The following is an 18,316-nucleotide window of genomic DNA, read 5'->3' as shown; positions in this document are numbered from 1 at the left end:
AAGCACGGGTTCAATGTGCTCACCACACATCAAGATCAGTTCCCTGAGGGGTCTAGTTTGCAAAACTGTGTCACTTATGGGGGATTTTTACTGTTTAGGCACACCAGATGCTCTCCAAATGCGACATGGCTTCCGCCAATTGTTCCAGGAAATTTTACATTCAAAAAAACAAAAAAGGCACTCCTTCCCTTCCGAGCTCTGCCGTGCACCCAAACGGTGGTTTTCTCCCTCATATGGGGTATTGGCATGCTCAGGAAAAATTACACAACAAATTTTGGGGTTGATTTTTTTCCCATCACCTTTGCCAAAATAAAAAAATTTGGATCTGAAGTTAATTTTTTGTGAAAAAAGGTAAATGTTTATTTTTTCCACATTCCAAAAATTCCTGTTAAGCACCTGAAGGATTGATAAACTTCTTGAATGTGGTTTTGCGCACCTTGAGGTAACTTCAAATGTGATGTGGTCCCTAAAAAATGGTGTTGTAAAAATGAGAAATTTGACCTGGTCATTAATGTGCAAACCACCTTCTGGGGTAAATGGGTGAACATTATTAGAATAACATGCAATTTCAAATCCACAGACCTTTTATTCTGACATCACATTTTATTCCTACATATCTGCAGCAGGCTTGGTGTTGCTCCTGTCTATGCACTAACCTTTGTTATATTCCTGTATTTATGTAGTAAATTCAGTTCTGGTACTGAATACAGTGGCATGTAAAAGTTTGGGCACAGTTGTTCAAAATTACTGTTATTGGGAACAGTTAAGCAAGTTAAAGATGAAATCATCTCTAAAAAGCCTAAAGTTAAAGACAAATTACATTTGTATTTTGGGCAAAAAAAAAAATATATATATATATATAGTCTTTTTTATTTTAAAATTTACAAAATGGAAAGTGTACCAGTGCAAAAGTTTCGGCACCCTTGAAGATTTGTGTGCTCAGATAACTTTAACCAAGGTTTCAGACTTAGCCGGTTAGGGTTATGGTTTGTTCACTATCATCGTTAGGAAGCCAGGTGATGCAAATTTCCCAACTTTATTAACACCCAGCCTCCTCTAACCTTGTGGCTAAAAACAGCAGCCATAGGTTCTTCTAAGCAGCTGCCTAGCACTCTGAAAATGAAAATAAAAATGCTGGGAGCCCACAAAGCAAGAGAAGGCTATAAGAAGATAGCAAAGCATTTTCAAATTTCTCTTTCCTCAGTTCGAAATGTAATTAAGAAATGAGAGTCAAGATAAGGTCCGGAAGACCAAGCAAAATTTCAGCGAGAGCTGCTTGTAGGATTGCTAGAGAGGCAAATCAGAACCCTCACTTGACTGCAGCAAACCTTCAAAAAGATTTAGCAGACTCTGGAGTTGTGGTGCATTGTTCTACTATTTAGAGTCACCTGCACAAATATGACCTTCATGGAAGACTCATCAGAAGAAAACCTCTACTGTGTGTATTTTGGAAACAAGTTCTATGGATTAATATGGTTAAAATACAACTTTTTGGCCACAATGATCAAAAGTATGTGAAAATTCATCTCACCAATCATTAAGCATAGGGTTAGATCAATCATGTTTTGAGACTGTGTTGCAACCAATTGCACAGGGAAAATTTTACAGGTAAAGGGAAGAATGGATTCAATGAAATTTCAACAAATTCTTGATGCAAATATAACACCATCTGTAAAAAAGCTGAAGGTGAAAAGAGGATGACTTCTACAAATGGAAAATGAATAATCCTAAACACACATCAAAATTCACAATAGACTATGTCAAAAGGTGGAAGCTGAAGGTTTTTCAATGGCCCTCACAGTCCCCTGATGTGAACATCATTGAAAATCTGTGGCTAGACCTCAAAATAGCAGTGCATGCAAGACGACACAGGAATCATACAGAACTGGAAGAATTTTCCTAGGAAGAATGGATGAAAATCCCTCAAACAAGAATTGAAAGACTCATGGCTGGCTACAAAAAGCGTTTACAAGCTGTACTATTTTCAAAACAGTATAAACACCAATGAAAAACAGTGTAACGAGTCCAATATAAAAATTAAAATAGAAATCTTTATTGTAAACAGATAAGGCACAATAGAGCTAAAAAGTGACACTACAAGAAGGCAGCATATAGTGAGCCACAGATACATAATGAATAATGAATATATAGATATAATAACAAATTGGCAATGTGAAAACAGGTATTATATAAGCAAAATGATGGAAATGCCAACCAAAATAAGGAGAAAAATCCCTGGCTAAACCATCAAGAATGCAAATGCTGCCTAGACATTGAGTTGGTAGAATCACATACCTAATGGGAAATGCAGCTCAGTATATGCAGCCGTACCCCAACGCGCGTTTCGGAGAAGTTCCTTCCTCAGGGGGCAGTGTGCTAAGGCCGGTATATGCGCAATTTATAGGGTAATCACAAGGACCATTAATTGTGCCCCATGTGTGTGAAACCTTCCCCCCTATCCCAACATCACAACCACCGCTGGCACTGACACACAACGGGGCCCCGTGATGTCAGACGCCAGACAGTGGGCGGAAGGGAGGAGGAGAAAGATGACATCATCCTGCGCGTCAACCCGCGCATGCGCAGACCGCGTTGTTACAACGGCAGCCATCTTGGAAAGGGGCAGATCAAGAATAAACAGCGTAATGCATAATAAATATCTATCTCGCCGTATTCATTGGTGCAATCAGAAGTCAAACAGGGAGATTGAAGCCGTAATATATCATATGAGATCACTTTAGTTAACGTATGAATAAAAGCACATTATATGCTTGATAACCTTTTAGGACCAGACAAGTTTTTTATATAAGAACAACAATTGCCATGACATCATCCTGCACGTCAACCCGTGCATGCGCAGACAGCGCTGTTACAACGGCGGACATCTTAGAAAGGGCCAGATCAAGAATAAACAGCATAATACATGATAAATATATATCGCCGTATTCCATAGTGCAATCAAAGGTCAAAAAGGGAGATTCAAGCCGCAATATATCATATGAGATCACATTATTTAAAGCATGAATAAAGGCACATTTATATGCTTGATAACCCTTTAAGACCAAACAAGTTTTTTATATGAGAACAACAGTTGCCATGGAAGCACATATACAGAATACAATTATCTAGAACAATTGGATTTATACATTATGCACATTAATACCTAGTTATGTTATTTTATTGTCAGATGAAAAGTCATAAACAAATACATCCATAGGCTACTTGGTCTAAATGTTGAACAAGGAACCACGGGCCAGAACTCCAGGATGTTAGTAGACAAACGTGGGGAACAATCGAAGGCTGATGTATATCAGATCCATCCCAAAATTGAACAGACAACGGCCAAATTGGAAAACACAAGGTCACTAAAGTTAAAAACAAAAATAGTTAAAACACACACTACAGAAGTGTCACATAAATGAACATAAGCCTATAGAAAAGGAGCAAAAGAAAGGCATTCATTAAGACCATGTTGATGAACTGTCTTAAGCTGCCATATCCATTTTGATTCAAGCTGGCCGAGTCGCTTAGACAGACTACCACCCCTAATATCGATTCTTAGGGCATCAATGCCTCTAACTTTCAACTGGGTAGCATCACAAGCGTGATGATCCCTGAAGTGGCGTGGAATGGTCTTTAGGGTGGTAGAGTCCTCATGTGTGCGCGCTGCCTGGATGCCCAACACATGCTCCCTTACCCTCACTTTAAACTGGCGTGTAGTGAGGCCGACATAAATCAAATCACAGGGGCGAGTAGCATAATAGATGACATACCTTGTGGTACAGGTAATGCGTTGGCGAATGGCATAGGTCTTAGTACCACTGGAATCAGAAAAGGAACTGCTACGTAATATATTGGGACATGCCACACAGCCGCCACATGGGACACAACCCACCCTGGGAGTAAGAGCATTCAAAAATGTAGTAGGTTTTTCTACAGAATAATGACTATTAACAAGGTGGTCTCTGAGATTTTTAGCGCGCCGGAACGACATAGATGGTTTGTCTGTTAAAAAACTCTTCAAAATCGGATCAATCTGTAAAATAGGCCACGCTTTCATTAATGCTTGACGTACAGAATCTGATCTAGAACAGAATGTTGTCACAAATCTGACAGGCTGATTAGTGTTCACAGGTCTAGTTAGTTGGGAACGGTACAATAAATCCTGACGGGAGGAGTATTTCGCCCTATTAAAGGCCTTCTTAATAGACCTGCGGCTGTAGCCACGTGCTAAAAAGCGTTGACGTAGAATTTCTGCCTGCTGAAAAATTAAACCAGCAGATAAAGGTGGTAATGTCGTCCTGTGGCCGGTGGATATGTATGAGAGAGAGGCTTTTCGACAGCTTAACAATAACATCTGTTATAAAAAACTTACATATAACCCTCTCTCTACATATTCCACCCATTTGGAAACCATTTTGAAAAGATCGGTACAGGACGGCATTATCACCAAGGATCTCTATAATGCATTACTGGTGCCCGAGCCTCGGATCTCTACCCTGTAACTTCTCCCAAAAATTCATAAGGATTCCTCTATGCCACCTGGGAGACCTATTGTCTCAGGATGGGGGAATTTTCTTGAGAACGTCAACAGATGGATTGATTTCCATCTCCAACCTCTAGTAACAAATCTTCCCTTGTTCCTCCGGGATACTGGAGATCTGCTGCGCAGGGTCGACGGGCTTTGCCTTGAGGGTGAATCTCTTTTAGTTTCAGCAGATGTAGAGTCCCTCTACACTAATATCAAACATACAGACGGCCTCAAGGCTGTCAAATTTTTTCTTAGTACATCTAACCTCACATTGGGGTTGAGGGACCTCCTGCTGGAGCTATTAGAGTTCACCCTCACACACAATTTCTTTGTGTTTAAGGGGTCCTTCTACCTGCAGCTCCAGGGGACCGCTATGGGAGCGGCCTATGCGCCCTCCTATGCTGGTCTTTACCTGGGGCTGTGGGAGAGGGACCTCTTTATGTCAGACGAGGGTATCTCAATGTGCCGTGTCCCCTTTTGGACGCGGTACATTGATGATATCTTCTTCGTCTGGCAGGGCACGCCCATCGACCTTGATCAGTTAATGACCGTCCTGAACACCAATGACCGCAACATTCATCTTACTTTTACATATAGTACTAAATCTTTGGATTTCCTTGATGTTTCCATCAGGAGGGACCATGCTGGGGTGTTGCAGACTGACATCTATAGGAAGACAACCTCTACTAATTTAGTGCTACATGCAACCTCTAGTCACCCTAGACAAATTATTCGAGCTGTCCCAGTGGGTCAATTCTTAAGGCTCCATAGGATCTGTTCTACAGATAATGATTTTTTTCAGCAGGCAGAAATTCTACGTCAACGCTTTTTAGCACGTGGCTACAGCCGCAGGTCTATTAAGGCCTTTAATAGGGCGAAATATTCCTTCCGTCAGGATTTATTGTACCGTTCCCAACTAACTAGACCTGTGAACACTAATCAGCCTGTCAGATTTGTGACAACATTCTGTTCTAGATCAGATTCTGTACGTCAAGTATTAATGAAAGCGTGGCCTATTTTACAGATTGATCCGATTTTGAAGAATTTTTTAACAGACAAACCATCTATGTCGTTCCGGCGCGCTAAAAATCTCAGAGACCACCTTGTTAATAGTCATTATTCTGTAGAAAAACCTACTACATTTTTGAATGCTCTTACTCCCAGGGTGGGTTGTGTCCCATGTGGCGGCTGTGTGGCATGTCCCAATATATTACGTAGCAGTTCCTTTTCTGATTCCAGTGGTACAAAGACCTATGCCATTCGCCAACGCATTACCTGTACCACAAGGTATGTCATCTATTATGCTACTTGCCCCTGTGATTTGATTTACGTCGGCCTCACTACACGCCAGTTTAAAGTGAGGGTAAGGGAGCATGTGTTGGGCATCCAGGCAGCGCGCACACATGAGGACTCTACCACCCTAAAGACCATTCCACGCCACTTCAGGGATCATCACGCTTGTGATGCTACCCAGTTGAAAGTTAGAGGCATTGATGCCCTAAGAATCGATATTAGGGGTGGTAGTCTGTCTAAGCGACTCGGCCAGCTTGAATCAAAATGGATATGGCAGCTTAAGACAGTTCATCCACATGGTCTTAATGAATGCCTTTCTTTTGCTCCTTTTCTATAGGCTTATGTTCATTTATGTGACACCTCTGTAGTGTGTGTTTTAACTATTTTTGTTTTTAACTTTAGTGACCTTGTGTTTTCCAAATTGGCCATTGTCTGTTCAATTTTGGGATGGATCTGATTTATATCAGCCTTCGATTGTTCCCCACGTTTGTCTACTAACATCCTGGAGTTCTGGCCCGTGGTTCCTTGTTCAACATTTAGACTAAGTAGCCTATGGATGTAATTGTTTATGACTTTTCATCTGACAATAAAATAACATAACTAGGTATTAATGTGCATAATGTATAAATCCAATTGTTCTAGATAATTGTATTCTGTATATGTGCTTCCATGGCAACTGTTGTTTTCATATAAAAAACTTGTTTGGTCTTAAAGGGTTATCAAGCATATAAATGTGCCTTTATTCATGCTTTAAATAATGTGATCTCATATGATATATTGCGGCTTGAATCTCCCTTTTTGACCTTTGATTGCACTATGGAATACGGCGATATATATTTATCATGTATTATGCTTTTTATTCTTGATCTGGCCCTTTCTAAGATGTCCGCCGTTGTAACAGCGCTGTCTGCGCATGCACGGGTTGACGTGCAGGATGATGTCATGGCAATTGTTGTTTTTATATAAAAAACTTGTCTGGTCCTAAAAGGTTATCAAGCATATAATGTGCTTTTATTCATACGTTAACTAAAGTGATCTCATATGATATATTACGGCTTCAATCTCCCTGTTTGACTTCTGATTGCACCAATGAATACGGCGAGATAGATGTTTATTATGCATTACGCTGTTTATTCTTGATCTGCCCCTTTCCAAGATGGCCGCCGTTGTAACAACGCGATCTGCGCATGCGCGGGTTGACGCGCAGGATGATGTCACCTTTCTCCTTCTCCCTTCCGCCCACTGTCTGGCGTCTGACATCACGGGGCCCCGTTGTGTGTCAGCGCCAGCGGTGGTTGCCATGTTGGGATAGGGGGGAAGGTTTCACACACATGGGGCACAATTAATGGTCCTTGTGATTACCCTATAAATTGCGCATACACCGGCCTTAGCACACTGCCCCCTGAGGAAGGAACTTCTCCGAAACGCGCGTTGGGGTACGGCTGCATATACTGAGCTGCATTTCCCATTAGGTATGTGATTCTACCAACTCAATGTCTAGGCAGCATTTGCATTCTTGATGGTTTAGCCAGGGATTTTTCTCCTTATTTTGGTTGGCATTTCCATCATTTTGCTTATATAATGCCTGTTTTCACATTGCCAATGGGTTATTATATCTATATATTCATTATTCATTATGTATCTGTGGCTCACTATATGCTGCCTTCTTGTAGTGTCACTTTTTAGCTCTATTGTGCCTTATCTGTTTACAATAAAGATTTCTATTTTAATTTTTATATTGGACTCGTTACACTGTTTTTCATTGGTGTTTATATTGTAATATATACAGTGTGTCCTGAACTGTCCTATGATGTGCTGGAATCTTGATGGTGGTCACCAGTACATTCAGTATTAATATGTGGTTGACTAAGTCTTCCAGCTCACTTTGCTACTATTTGTTCTTATTTTCAAAACAAGGTGCTACTAGTTACTAACCATGCAGGGTGCCCCAACTTTTGCACCTGCCCATTCTCCTTTTTGTAATTTTTAAAATGTAAAAGATGAAAAAACATGTATTTTGTTGCCTAAATTACAAAAGAAATGTCATATTTAAAGTTAGCCCTTTTAGAGAAAATTTCATATTCAACTTGCTTAATTGTACACAACAACAATAATTTTGACAAGTGTGCCGAAACTGTTACATGCCACTTTATATGCAGTAAGCTTGGCTATTACCATATCTATGTAGTAAGCTCAGTTCTGGTACTGTATCTATACGGTAAGCTTGTTTCTGATACCATAGCTAAGCAGTAAACTTGACTGTTACTGTACCTATGTAGTAACTTTGGTTTTGTATGCAGTAGACTTGGTTCTGTTGCTGTATCTATGTAGTAACCATAGCTCTGTTCCCAAATTGATGAAGTAAGCTTGGTTCTGTTCTTGTATCTGTGTAGCAAGTTTGTTTTTGTTACCATGTCTATGTAGTATACTGGGTTCTGCTCCCTTATGTATGTAGTAGGCATAGTTCTGCTCCTGTATCTATGTAGTAATCTCCATTCTGTTTCCGCATTTATGTAGTAATCTTGGTTCTGTTCTCCTATCTGTGTAGTCATTTGGTTCACTTCCTATATCTGGGTAGCCAGCTTGGTTCTGTTCCTGTATCTATGTAGGTAGCAAGGTTAATTCTGCTCCCATATCTATGCAGCATGCTCTGTTCTGTTCCCACATCTATGTACCAGCCACTGTTATTTTTAAAGCTTGTTACCCCTGTTGGTTTAATGCAGTGGTCAGAGAGAAGCAGGAGAAAGTTGGCCACTGCTTTGTGATTGCCACCCCAGGCTAAAATTTGCCAGCCAGGTAAAGCACCCTGCGACTCAGCATTGTAATATGGTTGTGTGGATGAGGCTTAAAGATAGCGTAAATCATTATTACTCTAAATTCCCTTTGCAGAGCAGGCAGCTTGTTCTTACTGGGCAAGTTTGGATTTGGATTCAATAGCGGATGCCAATATATATCAGTGAAATGCTCAACGTGCAGTACAAATGCTGACGATTCACAAACTGCTCATTATTTTCCACTTTTGGAGCAGTGACAGCCGTGATATTTACCTCTACAATTACAACCCTTTGCTTCCTTTTTCAAACTCCAAATGTAATTAACTAATAATAATTAGAGGAAGAGAAGCGCAATTCTGCACAAGCTCTCAGAAAGATTACAATGTAAAATGTGTCCAAATATAATTACCACAGGTTCTGCTCTCATGGATTTACCTTTTATGATTGAGAAGAATAGCAAAAGATCTGGCTTCTCTTCAACAGGAATACAAGCGACAGAGAAGACTTTTGATTAGGCAAATTACAAGCAATCGTCCACTATCTGCAATGAATGATCTGTGTTGAAAGGAAGCTGAACTGTTTGATGCTTGTGATAGTTTTATCTTGATTCATTCTATCAGATATAGAGGAGTGTGCAGAATCTCAAGCACATTATCATACCGGCCCGATCGGTTCAGCCGGCATCATGCTATTTCTTTTAGTCATTGACAAAAGACTTCTTACATTGAATTTTTGATCATAAAGCACCAACATATTAAGCAGTGACGTACAGAAAATGCAATCGTTAGCATCAACTCCCAGACCTCATTGTGACTCACCATCTAATTTCTCTAAGTCAAGCACACACATACATTAGAGCCAATTGCATAGCAAGGTAATTAAAGAAGTTTTCATGAAATGAAATAAAAGCTGATACCTGAAAATGTGATAAAATTAAAATCATCAGGCAAAACCCTTTCATCCAGTAGTCCCTGCCAGTCTTATGGCTAGGTCTTGCAGTGATGACATATCATACATACTGACTTCTACAGCCTGTAGGGATTCAACTCGCTTAGGTGCGACGGGAGACAACCAGGAGGCACGTTCCTTTTAAAAGTTCACAGGGTTAATTGCTTCATAACCCATAAAGCAGCACATAACACAAGGAATAGCCTTTAGCTCAGGCGAAAGCAAGCATAAGTGTCCATGATTTCAGGCTCAGTCTTGGAGCCTCAGCAAAACACAGGAGGCTTATCCGTCCTCACATACAGCCAGTATACATAGGCCTCCCCGGGTCTGCAGCCTCAGCACGTGGTCTTTAGGAAGGTAGCAAACCTTCCTCCACATAGGCCTGCCGGGACCTTCCACATGGCCCAATCAGATCCATGTGCTCTCTCTCTTGTGACCTACTCTGGTTACCTTATATGGTCCGTAGCCACGCACCCCGGGTCACATGGCTATTACCTCATCACAGGTCCTTCAAGCATTCATACACATATACTTTATTATGACACTCTTAAACACACCCCTGGGTGGGTTTGTAGATAGCTCTCGCTGACACAGTGTAACAACAGCTCATCAGTGCCACTGCTGATCAGCCCATAAGCAAGTCTTCATCTCAAGGCCACCTACCTTGAGATACATAATGATCCTTCAGCATCCTATACCCATTACCACAATGGATGTGACTGTAGGCCCATCCTGGAACACCCACACAGCGCCCCCTAGCGGACATAGTGGTCACTGCACCACAAGCCGTATGCCAAAACATTCGGACATCTCGGCCAGTCCAATGATTGGCTTCAGTGGTCACATGTGTATATACAAAACACTATTCAACAGCGCTCTAAAATTATTGAATGCATGAAAAACACTATTACTAAACATGTAAGAAAAAGATGAGGTACATGTGCGTGTATGGCAGATCATCACTGATGGAAACCACTGCAGTGGCACCACTAGAGCATTGGGGAATCCACCATGTGAAGCCACATGACCACTGAGGCCAATAAGTGGCATGAGGACTCATATGCCAAACATTCAGGCCCTATACTAAGTCTACAGAAGTCCTGTGATCATCTATCACAGTAGGACAGGTCAACAAGATCAAGGATCACCACTGAAGTGGTGGCTTTGGAGCGGCAGGGGAGTCTGCAAATGAGTTAAGATTTTTTATTATCATATTGTCTGCATTCACAAAACTTGAATGAATTCAAAACAACATATATAAAGGAAACATGTAATGTTAAAAAAAGCTATTAACCTGCATATATCAAGTTAATCTGCAGGGTAATAGCTTTCTTAACCTGCTTGGTGCCCGCACTTATAGCCTCGCAGCTTGGAGGAAATGATGAACATTATTTCTCCCGCTAGCCTCAGGCTTTCAGTCATAGGGGTGGGCAGGGTGGCATCAGTCACCACTCAGCGCATAGTGAGCTGTAACCACGCTCCCGGCACTGACTGACAGCCTCAGCATTGGAGTTGCCCACAAAGAACAATGTACTTTTAAGTCTTATTACGATATAGAAATTATGTGAAGTTATAAAAACTTTTTGTCATCCAAATGATTTGTGTAGATGGGTTGTTGAAAATTAGAGATTTAGCCTTTAAAATAATATCTATCCTCAGATGAGCCCTAAGTACGCCAACCTGACACTGTCACACCGCAGACTTCACCTGTGGCTATAAGGGATACTGCAAAATTAATAATTGCAGATGACGACGATAAATGTAAAAAACATTAAAGGCTGTTGATAGCGATTTCTCCACCAATTTATCCATGTAGATATATTTAATAGGTTTCTACTTTTTTATACTTGTTACCTCTTCAAATCCAACTCTGCAAAGAACATGATGTTTTTATGTTTAGGCTGTGTGCACACGCTGCGGAATCTGCTGTGGATTGATCCGCGCGGATTTTCAAAATCCGCAGATAAATCCGCAGGTCAAAAGACCTGCGGTTTATCTGCGGATCATCCTGCGGTTTTGCCCTGCGGTTTCACCATCTTCATAATGGAGTAGATGGTAAACCGCTGCGGAATCCGCAGAAAGAATTGACATGTCAATTCTTTCTGCGGTTTAGAAACCACAGAAAATCCGCGCGGAAAATTTTGCATCTTCTGCACTGAGGTTTCCATTTCCCATAAGGAATAATGGTACTGTACACTGCAGCAGAGACTGCTGCAGATCCGCAGGGCCAAATCCGCTGCGGAACCGCAGCAGAATCCGCAGCGTGTGCACACACCCTTATACACTGCTGGTAATAATATGATAGCAGTTAATATATTGACAATACATGTTTTTTTCTCCTTACACAGAAAGCTAGACTTGCCAGGATAAGAGTGGCCAAGACAGGAACTTCATCTGCCTACCTGCACAGCAAAAGGAACGGCTTATTGAATGAAGCACTGGAAATGGCGGTGAGTACACGGACTAGTGTACATGTTTAACAGAAATGTAAAGGGTATATCAAATGTATATTATTCTGGAAAGTGCATCTGGCATTATACAGTATATCAGAAATACCCATAAGTGGGAAAAGAAAAACGCGGACGGCACCACTGTTGCCATGCAATCTCAGGTGGTGTGCGGTATCCGGAGACCTGATGACTGGCAGCCATGGGTGCTGGTCCTGGAAATCCACAGTGCTGAATAGATCCACAAAGAAACAGAAGGACTGCACTCAAACGAGCTGGTGAAGAAATCGCTGGTTTATTGGCACATGCGGTACATGTCGGTCATGACCCGTTGAAGCGCTGTTACAGCGCGAAACGGCCGTTGTCAGCTCATTTTCCACTCCTGGTATCACTCCCCCGACCGTCATGTACCGCATGTGCCAATAAACCAGCGATTTCTTCACCAGCTCGATTGAGTGCGGTCCTTCTGTTTCTTTGTGAATATACCAATAAGTGGATATAGGAGACGAGAGAATTATATCACTGGTAATCTTTATTATAAAGGAAAGTGACATATGTATTTTGCCTTTGAGTAGTTAGCATCATTGTAAACTTGAAGGGGTTATTTCATATTAGTTATCCAGAAGCACATTGCTCTGCTTCCTCCAAGCTTCCTGGTTGTGGGGGGGTGCACTCCTGAAGATTGACATGGTTAAGTCACTGGTCTGAACTGTGTGCTCTTCAATGCTGCTAGAAGAGGCAACTTTGCTTCTGCAGAATCAGAGAAGCTTGGTGACTCTGAAACTAACAGACAAGAGCTACCAGGATGGTGAGCGGACTGCCAAGTATGTCCTAAGAGGAGCGGTTAAAGGATTTGTTTAGCTTGAAAAAAAGAAGGCTAAGAGGAGACTTAACAGCTGTCTACAAATATCTGAAGGTCTGTCACATTGTAGAAGAATCATCTTTATTTTCATTTGCACATGGAAACACAAGGTGCAATGGAATGAAACTGAAATGGAGAAGATGCAGATTAGATATTAGATAAAACTTTTCGACAGTGAGAGTGATCAGTGAGTGGAACAGGCTGCCACAAGAGGTGGTGAGTTCTCCTTCAATAGAAGTCTTCAAATAGAGGCTGGACAGACATTTGCCTAGGATGATTTAGTGAATCCTGCTTTGAGCAGGGAGTTGGACACAATGACCCTGGTGGTCCCTTTCTTGCAAACCCTATATCAAACAGCTTGAAAGCGCAAGCTTGTTGCCTTGGAAACCAGACCAGTCCAGAGGTGATAGGTAACCTAGGCAATGAGCTGTAAATTCTAAAATTATGAATCCCTTTGTTCTTGAAAACAGAAAGGATTTTTAACAAAAGGTAAATTCTAAATATGTTTATTCTTCAAGCACATTGTAATTTTAACCATTTATTTGCAAGACACAAGCCCTTCAAAGCAGTAGCTAAGCACATTTTTTTGCACATATAAGGCTAATTTACTGGCAATATTCAAGCTATTGCCCTCTGATCTCTTTTATTATGGAACAATCACTGACCTCAGGGAGACCAGTCAAAGAAAACACTGCGGCAGCCGGCAAAGGCGCTCAATCAGTGAAATCCTAGGTGCATTGCTCCCTGGGAAATACAAATATGCAAATAAAGTCCATGGAGCCTCATTTAAGAGTCTCAAACACGGAACTAGCCAGATCTTCCTCCAGGGAAGGACCCAGCCAAGGGGTAGCTCCTTTCGGAAACCACCATTACCACCATATTAAGTGGCCCTTTAAGGAGCCACCCCTTGGCTGGGTCCTTCCCTGGAGGAAGATCTGGCTAGTCCCACGTTTGAGACTTAAATGAGGCACCACGGACTTTATTTGGATATTTGTATTTCCCAGGGAGCAATGCACCTAGGATTTCACTGATTGAGCGCCTTTGCTGGCTGCCGCAGTGTTTTCTTTGACTGGTCTCCCTGAGGTCAGTGATTGTTTCGTGATGTTGGTCTACTAGGCATTGCTCCCACCTAGCCAGAATCCTACTCCACACTGATGAGGGGCAACACCCCGAAACAGCTGTCTGTGGATGTATACCTGGCCTTGGTATGTCCCTTGTCATATCTGTAAACTCGTAAAGAGCTGGATATTGACTTAAAGGGCCACTTAATATGGTGGTAATGGTGGTTTCCGAAAGGAGCCACCCCTTGGCTGGGTCCTTCCCTGGAGGAAGATCTGGCTAGTCCCATGTTTGAGACTCTTAAATGAGGCTCCATGGACTTTATTTGCATATTTGTATTTCCCAAGGAGCAATGCACCTAGGATTTCACTGATTGAGCGCCTTTGCTGGCTGCCGCAGTGTTTTCTTTGACTTGTCTCCCTGAGGTCAGTGATTGTTTCGTGATGTTGATCTACTAGGCATTGCTCCCACCTAGCCAGAATCCTACTCCACACTGATGAGGGGCAACACCCTGAAACAGCTGTCTGTGGAAGGACACCTGGCCTTGGTATTTCCCTTGTCATATCTGTAAACTCGTAAAGAGCTGGATATTGACTTAAAGGGCCACTTAATATGGTGGTAATGGTGATTTCCAAATGGAGCCACCCCTTGGCTGGGTCCTTCCCTGGAGGAAGATCTGGCTAGTTCCGTGTTTGAGACTCTTAAATGAGGCTCCACAGACTTTATTTGCTCTTTTATTATGGGTACATTTGTAATGTAATCTCAGTCTCATACTCAGTCCAGTACCCTTTGTCTTCTCTTCATGTGAACTACAGGACAACATGCTCACGTAACACATCCATCTTGAGAGCTCTCAAAGCCCTTATTCTGCACTTAGCTAGGTTTTCCAAATGCTCTTACATACATCCCGAAATGTAATGTTTCATTTTGAATAAAAGATCAGTAAATGAGTCTATTCAATGATAAGCTTCAACTTGTTTCAACTGTCTCATGTTTGTAAAAGCTGACAGGGAGAAACCCATGACAAGCAGGAGGCAGATGAGACAGTTTAAAGCTGCATCTAAAAAATACACACCGTGTGCAATGTTAGGGGACAGCTGTTTTATGTCACTTATCTATCATTACTGCCATTATATAGGAATTAGAACAGTCTGATGATACACCACCATTTCTGCAAAGTATGGTCAAAGAGGACAACCTAAAAATGACATTTAAAGACAGTTATAAAAAAAACTCTGATATAATTTTCAATAACTGTCCATGCTGCACAAAATATGCTGTCTTGTATGGGGCAGGCAAATATTACCTGCTAGATGAACAATACAGGGTGGGCCATTTATATGGATACACCTGGGTGGGCCATTTATAAAGATGCAATCCAAAATAGGCGACTTCAAAATGGCCACCATGGTCGCCACCCACCATGAAAAGTTTTCCCCCTCCCATATACTAATGTGCAACAAACAGAAAGTTGATATCACCAACCATTCCCATTTAATTTAGGTTTATCCGTATAAATGGCTCACCCAGGTGTATCCATATAAATGGCCCACCCTGTATAACTGATAAACAAACACAGTCATTGATGATTACTGCATAATGGGTACACTTAGGCTAAGTTCACATTAGCGTTCGGGGGATTTGGGGAGGGCTGTGTACTTCCTCTGTTAAGCTCCACCTACTTCTGCATACTTCTGCATGCGTCCTGCATCCCTATCATTAACATTGGGTATGCAGGACATGCAGATGTATGCGGATGTGTCGTTTTGACGCATCCGCCATACGCACAAAACTCAACTTCTTGCGTTTCCGTGTGGTCAGTGGGAGCGTCAAAACAACGCACCGCATACATCCGCATGTCCTGCTTACCCAATGTTAAAGATAGGCATGCAGGACGCACGCAGAAGTATGCGGAAGTAGGCGGAGCTTAACAGAGGAAGTACACAGCCCTCCGCAAAGCCCCTGAACGCTTATGTGAACTCAGCCTAAGTACCCACTAATAGCTTTTTATAGAAATCTTGTTTTATAGGAATGCACTCTCAGATTTGGCATACAGAAGATAACGGCAACTGTGCACCTGTGTTTTATTTTACAATTTTAAGTGTAATTGAAATCACCTTTTATTGGCGGTATATGGATTTTTTTCAGCGCTCACCAAGTTGTAATTAGACTTTATGTAGCAAAGATTCCGTTTGCTGCCCTAGCTCTGCAATGTAATGCCATTGTCAAGGCAAAGTGGCTTCATGGCACAGTTTCTAACATGGCTAGCATGCCCACGTCCCAACAGACTACATATTTCCAAATTTTGCCAGTCAATTGTTACTGCCGCACTTCTGTTTAGATCGCAAAATTATCATCTTATTCAAAGTCATTAATGAGCAGCAATAAATAGTGAAATAAAGTTCTGCCAAGAGGGGAAAAACTGGAATGATGAACAGCTTGGCATAGAAATGTGATGAACAATACACACCATATTCCCAAGTGTGCCGGGATTATAGATAGAACGTGGGTGTTTAATTCAGGATTTGCACTAGATATGAAATAGGGATACAGTCATTAACCGCAGCATATTTCTCATTATTTCATTTAACTATCACGAAAGGCTGAAGAATTTTTATCCCATTGCATCACCAAACAATGCAATACAAACGTCTATGTAGTAACTACTATGAAATTAGCTCTGTGATGGACGTCCTATGAGAGTTTAGCAAGATTATTAAAATGTTTTCTTCCATTGCTATGTCCGGTAATGGCAGTGCATTAACCCCTTGCACTCTCCTTGGTAACTTGCATCCTTTACTCCAGAATTTTTTTTTATCAAACACCTATAAATGTAAAAGTTTTAAATCTTGGTCTCAGTTCTGCTCATTCTCAATAGCCACTTGTGAAATATGCAGTCCTAAAATATATTACTGCCATCAAACTAACCATTACAGCGGGATTCTACAGCTTTATCATCCATTTCTAATAGGAACAATGTGATCCAACATCTTTTCAGCAGCCTGCAAAAGTATTACAGTAAAATAGAGATGAGATAGGAAACATAACTTTTACTGTTCCTCAAAATCTTGCCATTAAAGATTAACAGCCCCTGGGAATCTTTCTACAGATAAATATTGCTCTTACCTCATTTGGTTTATGGTAGAGGGTCAAGTCCCAAGTAATACCATCCCCACTATTATTTCTTTATGACAGGATGTCTATGTGTACAGTACACCATGACTAAGCATTGAACATAAAGTCATTTGTTAAGTTGACCCGTGACTTGGAAAATGCTTCAACAATCATGTTATTGGCTTGGGTTTTGTATAGGTAAGGTTGCCTCTCCCTGTTTGCTGCGGGCTCTGGTACTGAACCCGCAACTTTTCCAGCACATGGCCATATTAATGGAAAAATAAAAAAGTTATGGCTCTAGGAAGAAGCGGAGCAAAAAACGAAACTTAAAAACAGAAAACCCAAGGTGGTGAAGGTGTTAACACTGGACCCTTTTGTAATTCAAGAGATAAGCCATGGCTAAAAATTTCTTGCAGTGACTTTTCCTACCCTCCTACTTTATGCGGCCTCCGTCAGCAGCTTCCCTTTAAAAAAAAGTTGTATTTTAATCACATAAAAATATTGCATTCTTTTTATTTTCCATGTCACTATTTATTTTAAAAACTGGAATATTGATCTCATATCATTACAGTTTTCACCCAGGTCATTAAGTCCTAGTATTAGGCAGATATTTCCTGTTTTGTACAGCTCATCAGTCAACTCTTTATCATCACAGACAAGATAACAAGATAACAATGAAAGGTATCATCAATATATACAGAAGACACATGCATGCCACAAAATGTTCCCATAAAAAACAATAGGTCAGGTTCCTTATGTGCTGAAAATCTCAATAACTGCTGTAGCTTCAAAATAGAAAATATGTCTGCCCCCAATAATTATTCAAAGAGAACCTGTCACCAGGTCAAAAGTCACCAGTTTTGTATTGACTTTGTAATATATCTTGATATAAAAAGATATCTAAATGATTTCAATGAAAAAAAAATGATAAAAACCCTCCCATACCGAAACTGATCTACTCCCTACTTAAGGAACCCCACAATGCCCTACACTAGAAGACTAGTAATACATACAAACACTTTAATAATGATATGTACTTTATTAAGGCTACCAATATAAAAAATTGGGAAAAAAAAAGATCTTAGAACAAGTTTTGAACCCGTTGTGTTGGAAAAAGCTTTAAGAATTTCATACAAATCAGACACATTATGAAGTGCATACCTGTTGTTACTTGACCCCTTCCAAATTTAGTAAGATTTTTTACTTTTCAGTCCCCAAAATGTTGGAGACATTGCGGTCATAATGGGAAGCTAAAGCACTTGTTCTGGGAATGTAGCATGATTAATAA

At 41.0% G+C, this 18,316-nt stretch overlaps 1 protein-coding gene across 3 annotated transcripts in view; it reads left to right on the top strand.

Moving 5' to 3' along the window:
• Positions 1-18,316, top strand: part of KCND3 (potassium voltage-gated channel subfamily D member 3) — a 749,684-nt gene that overhangs the window by 609,060 nt on the left and 122,308 nt on the right. For all 3 annotated transcript variants that reach the window (XM_073557285.1, XM_073557286.1, XM_073557284.1), the window contains one exon: positions 11,895-11,996. In XM_073557285.1, coding sequence (XP_073413386.1) covers positions 11,895-11,996 — 102 coding nt within the window. The remainder of the gene's footprint in view (positions 1-11,894; positions 11,997-18,316) is intronic.

The sequence above is a fragment of the Dendrobates tinctorius genome, unplaced genomic scaffold, assembly GCF_039654945.1.
Source record: "Dendrobates tinctorius isolate UK_male_01 unplaced genomic scaffold, ASM3965494v1 ptg000246l, whole genome shotgun sequence".
In the NCBI taxonomy this organism is placed as follows: domain Eukaryota; kingdom Metazoa; phylum Chordata; class Amphibia; order Anura; family Dendrobatidae; genus Dendrobates; species Dendrobates tinctorius.
This window is presented reverse-complemented; position numbering and strand designations above follow the sequence as displayed.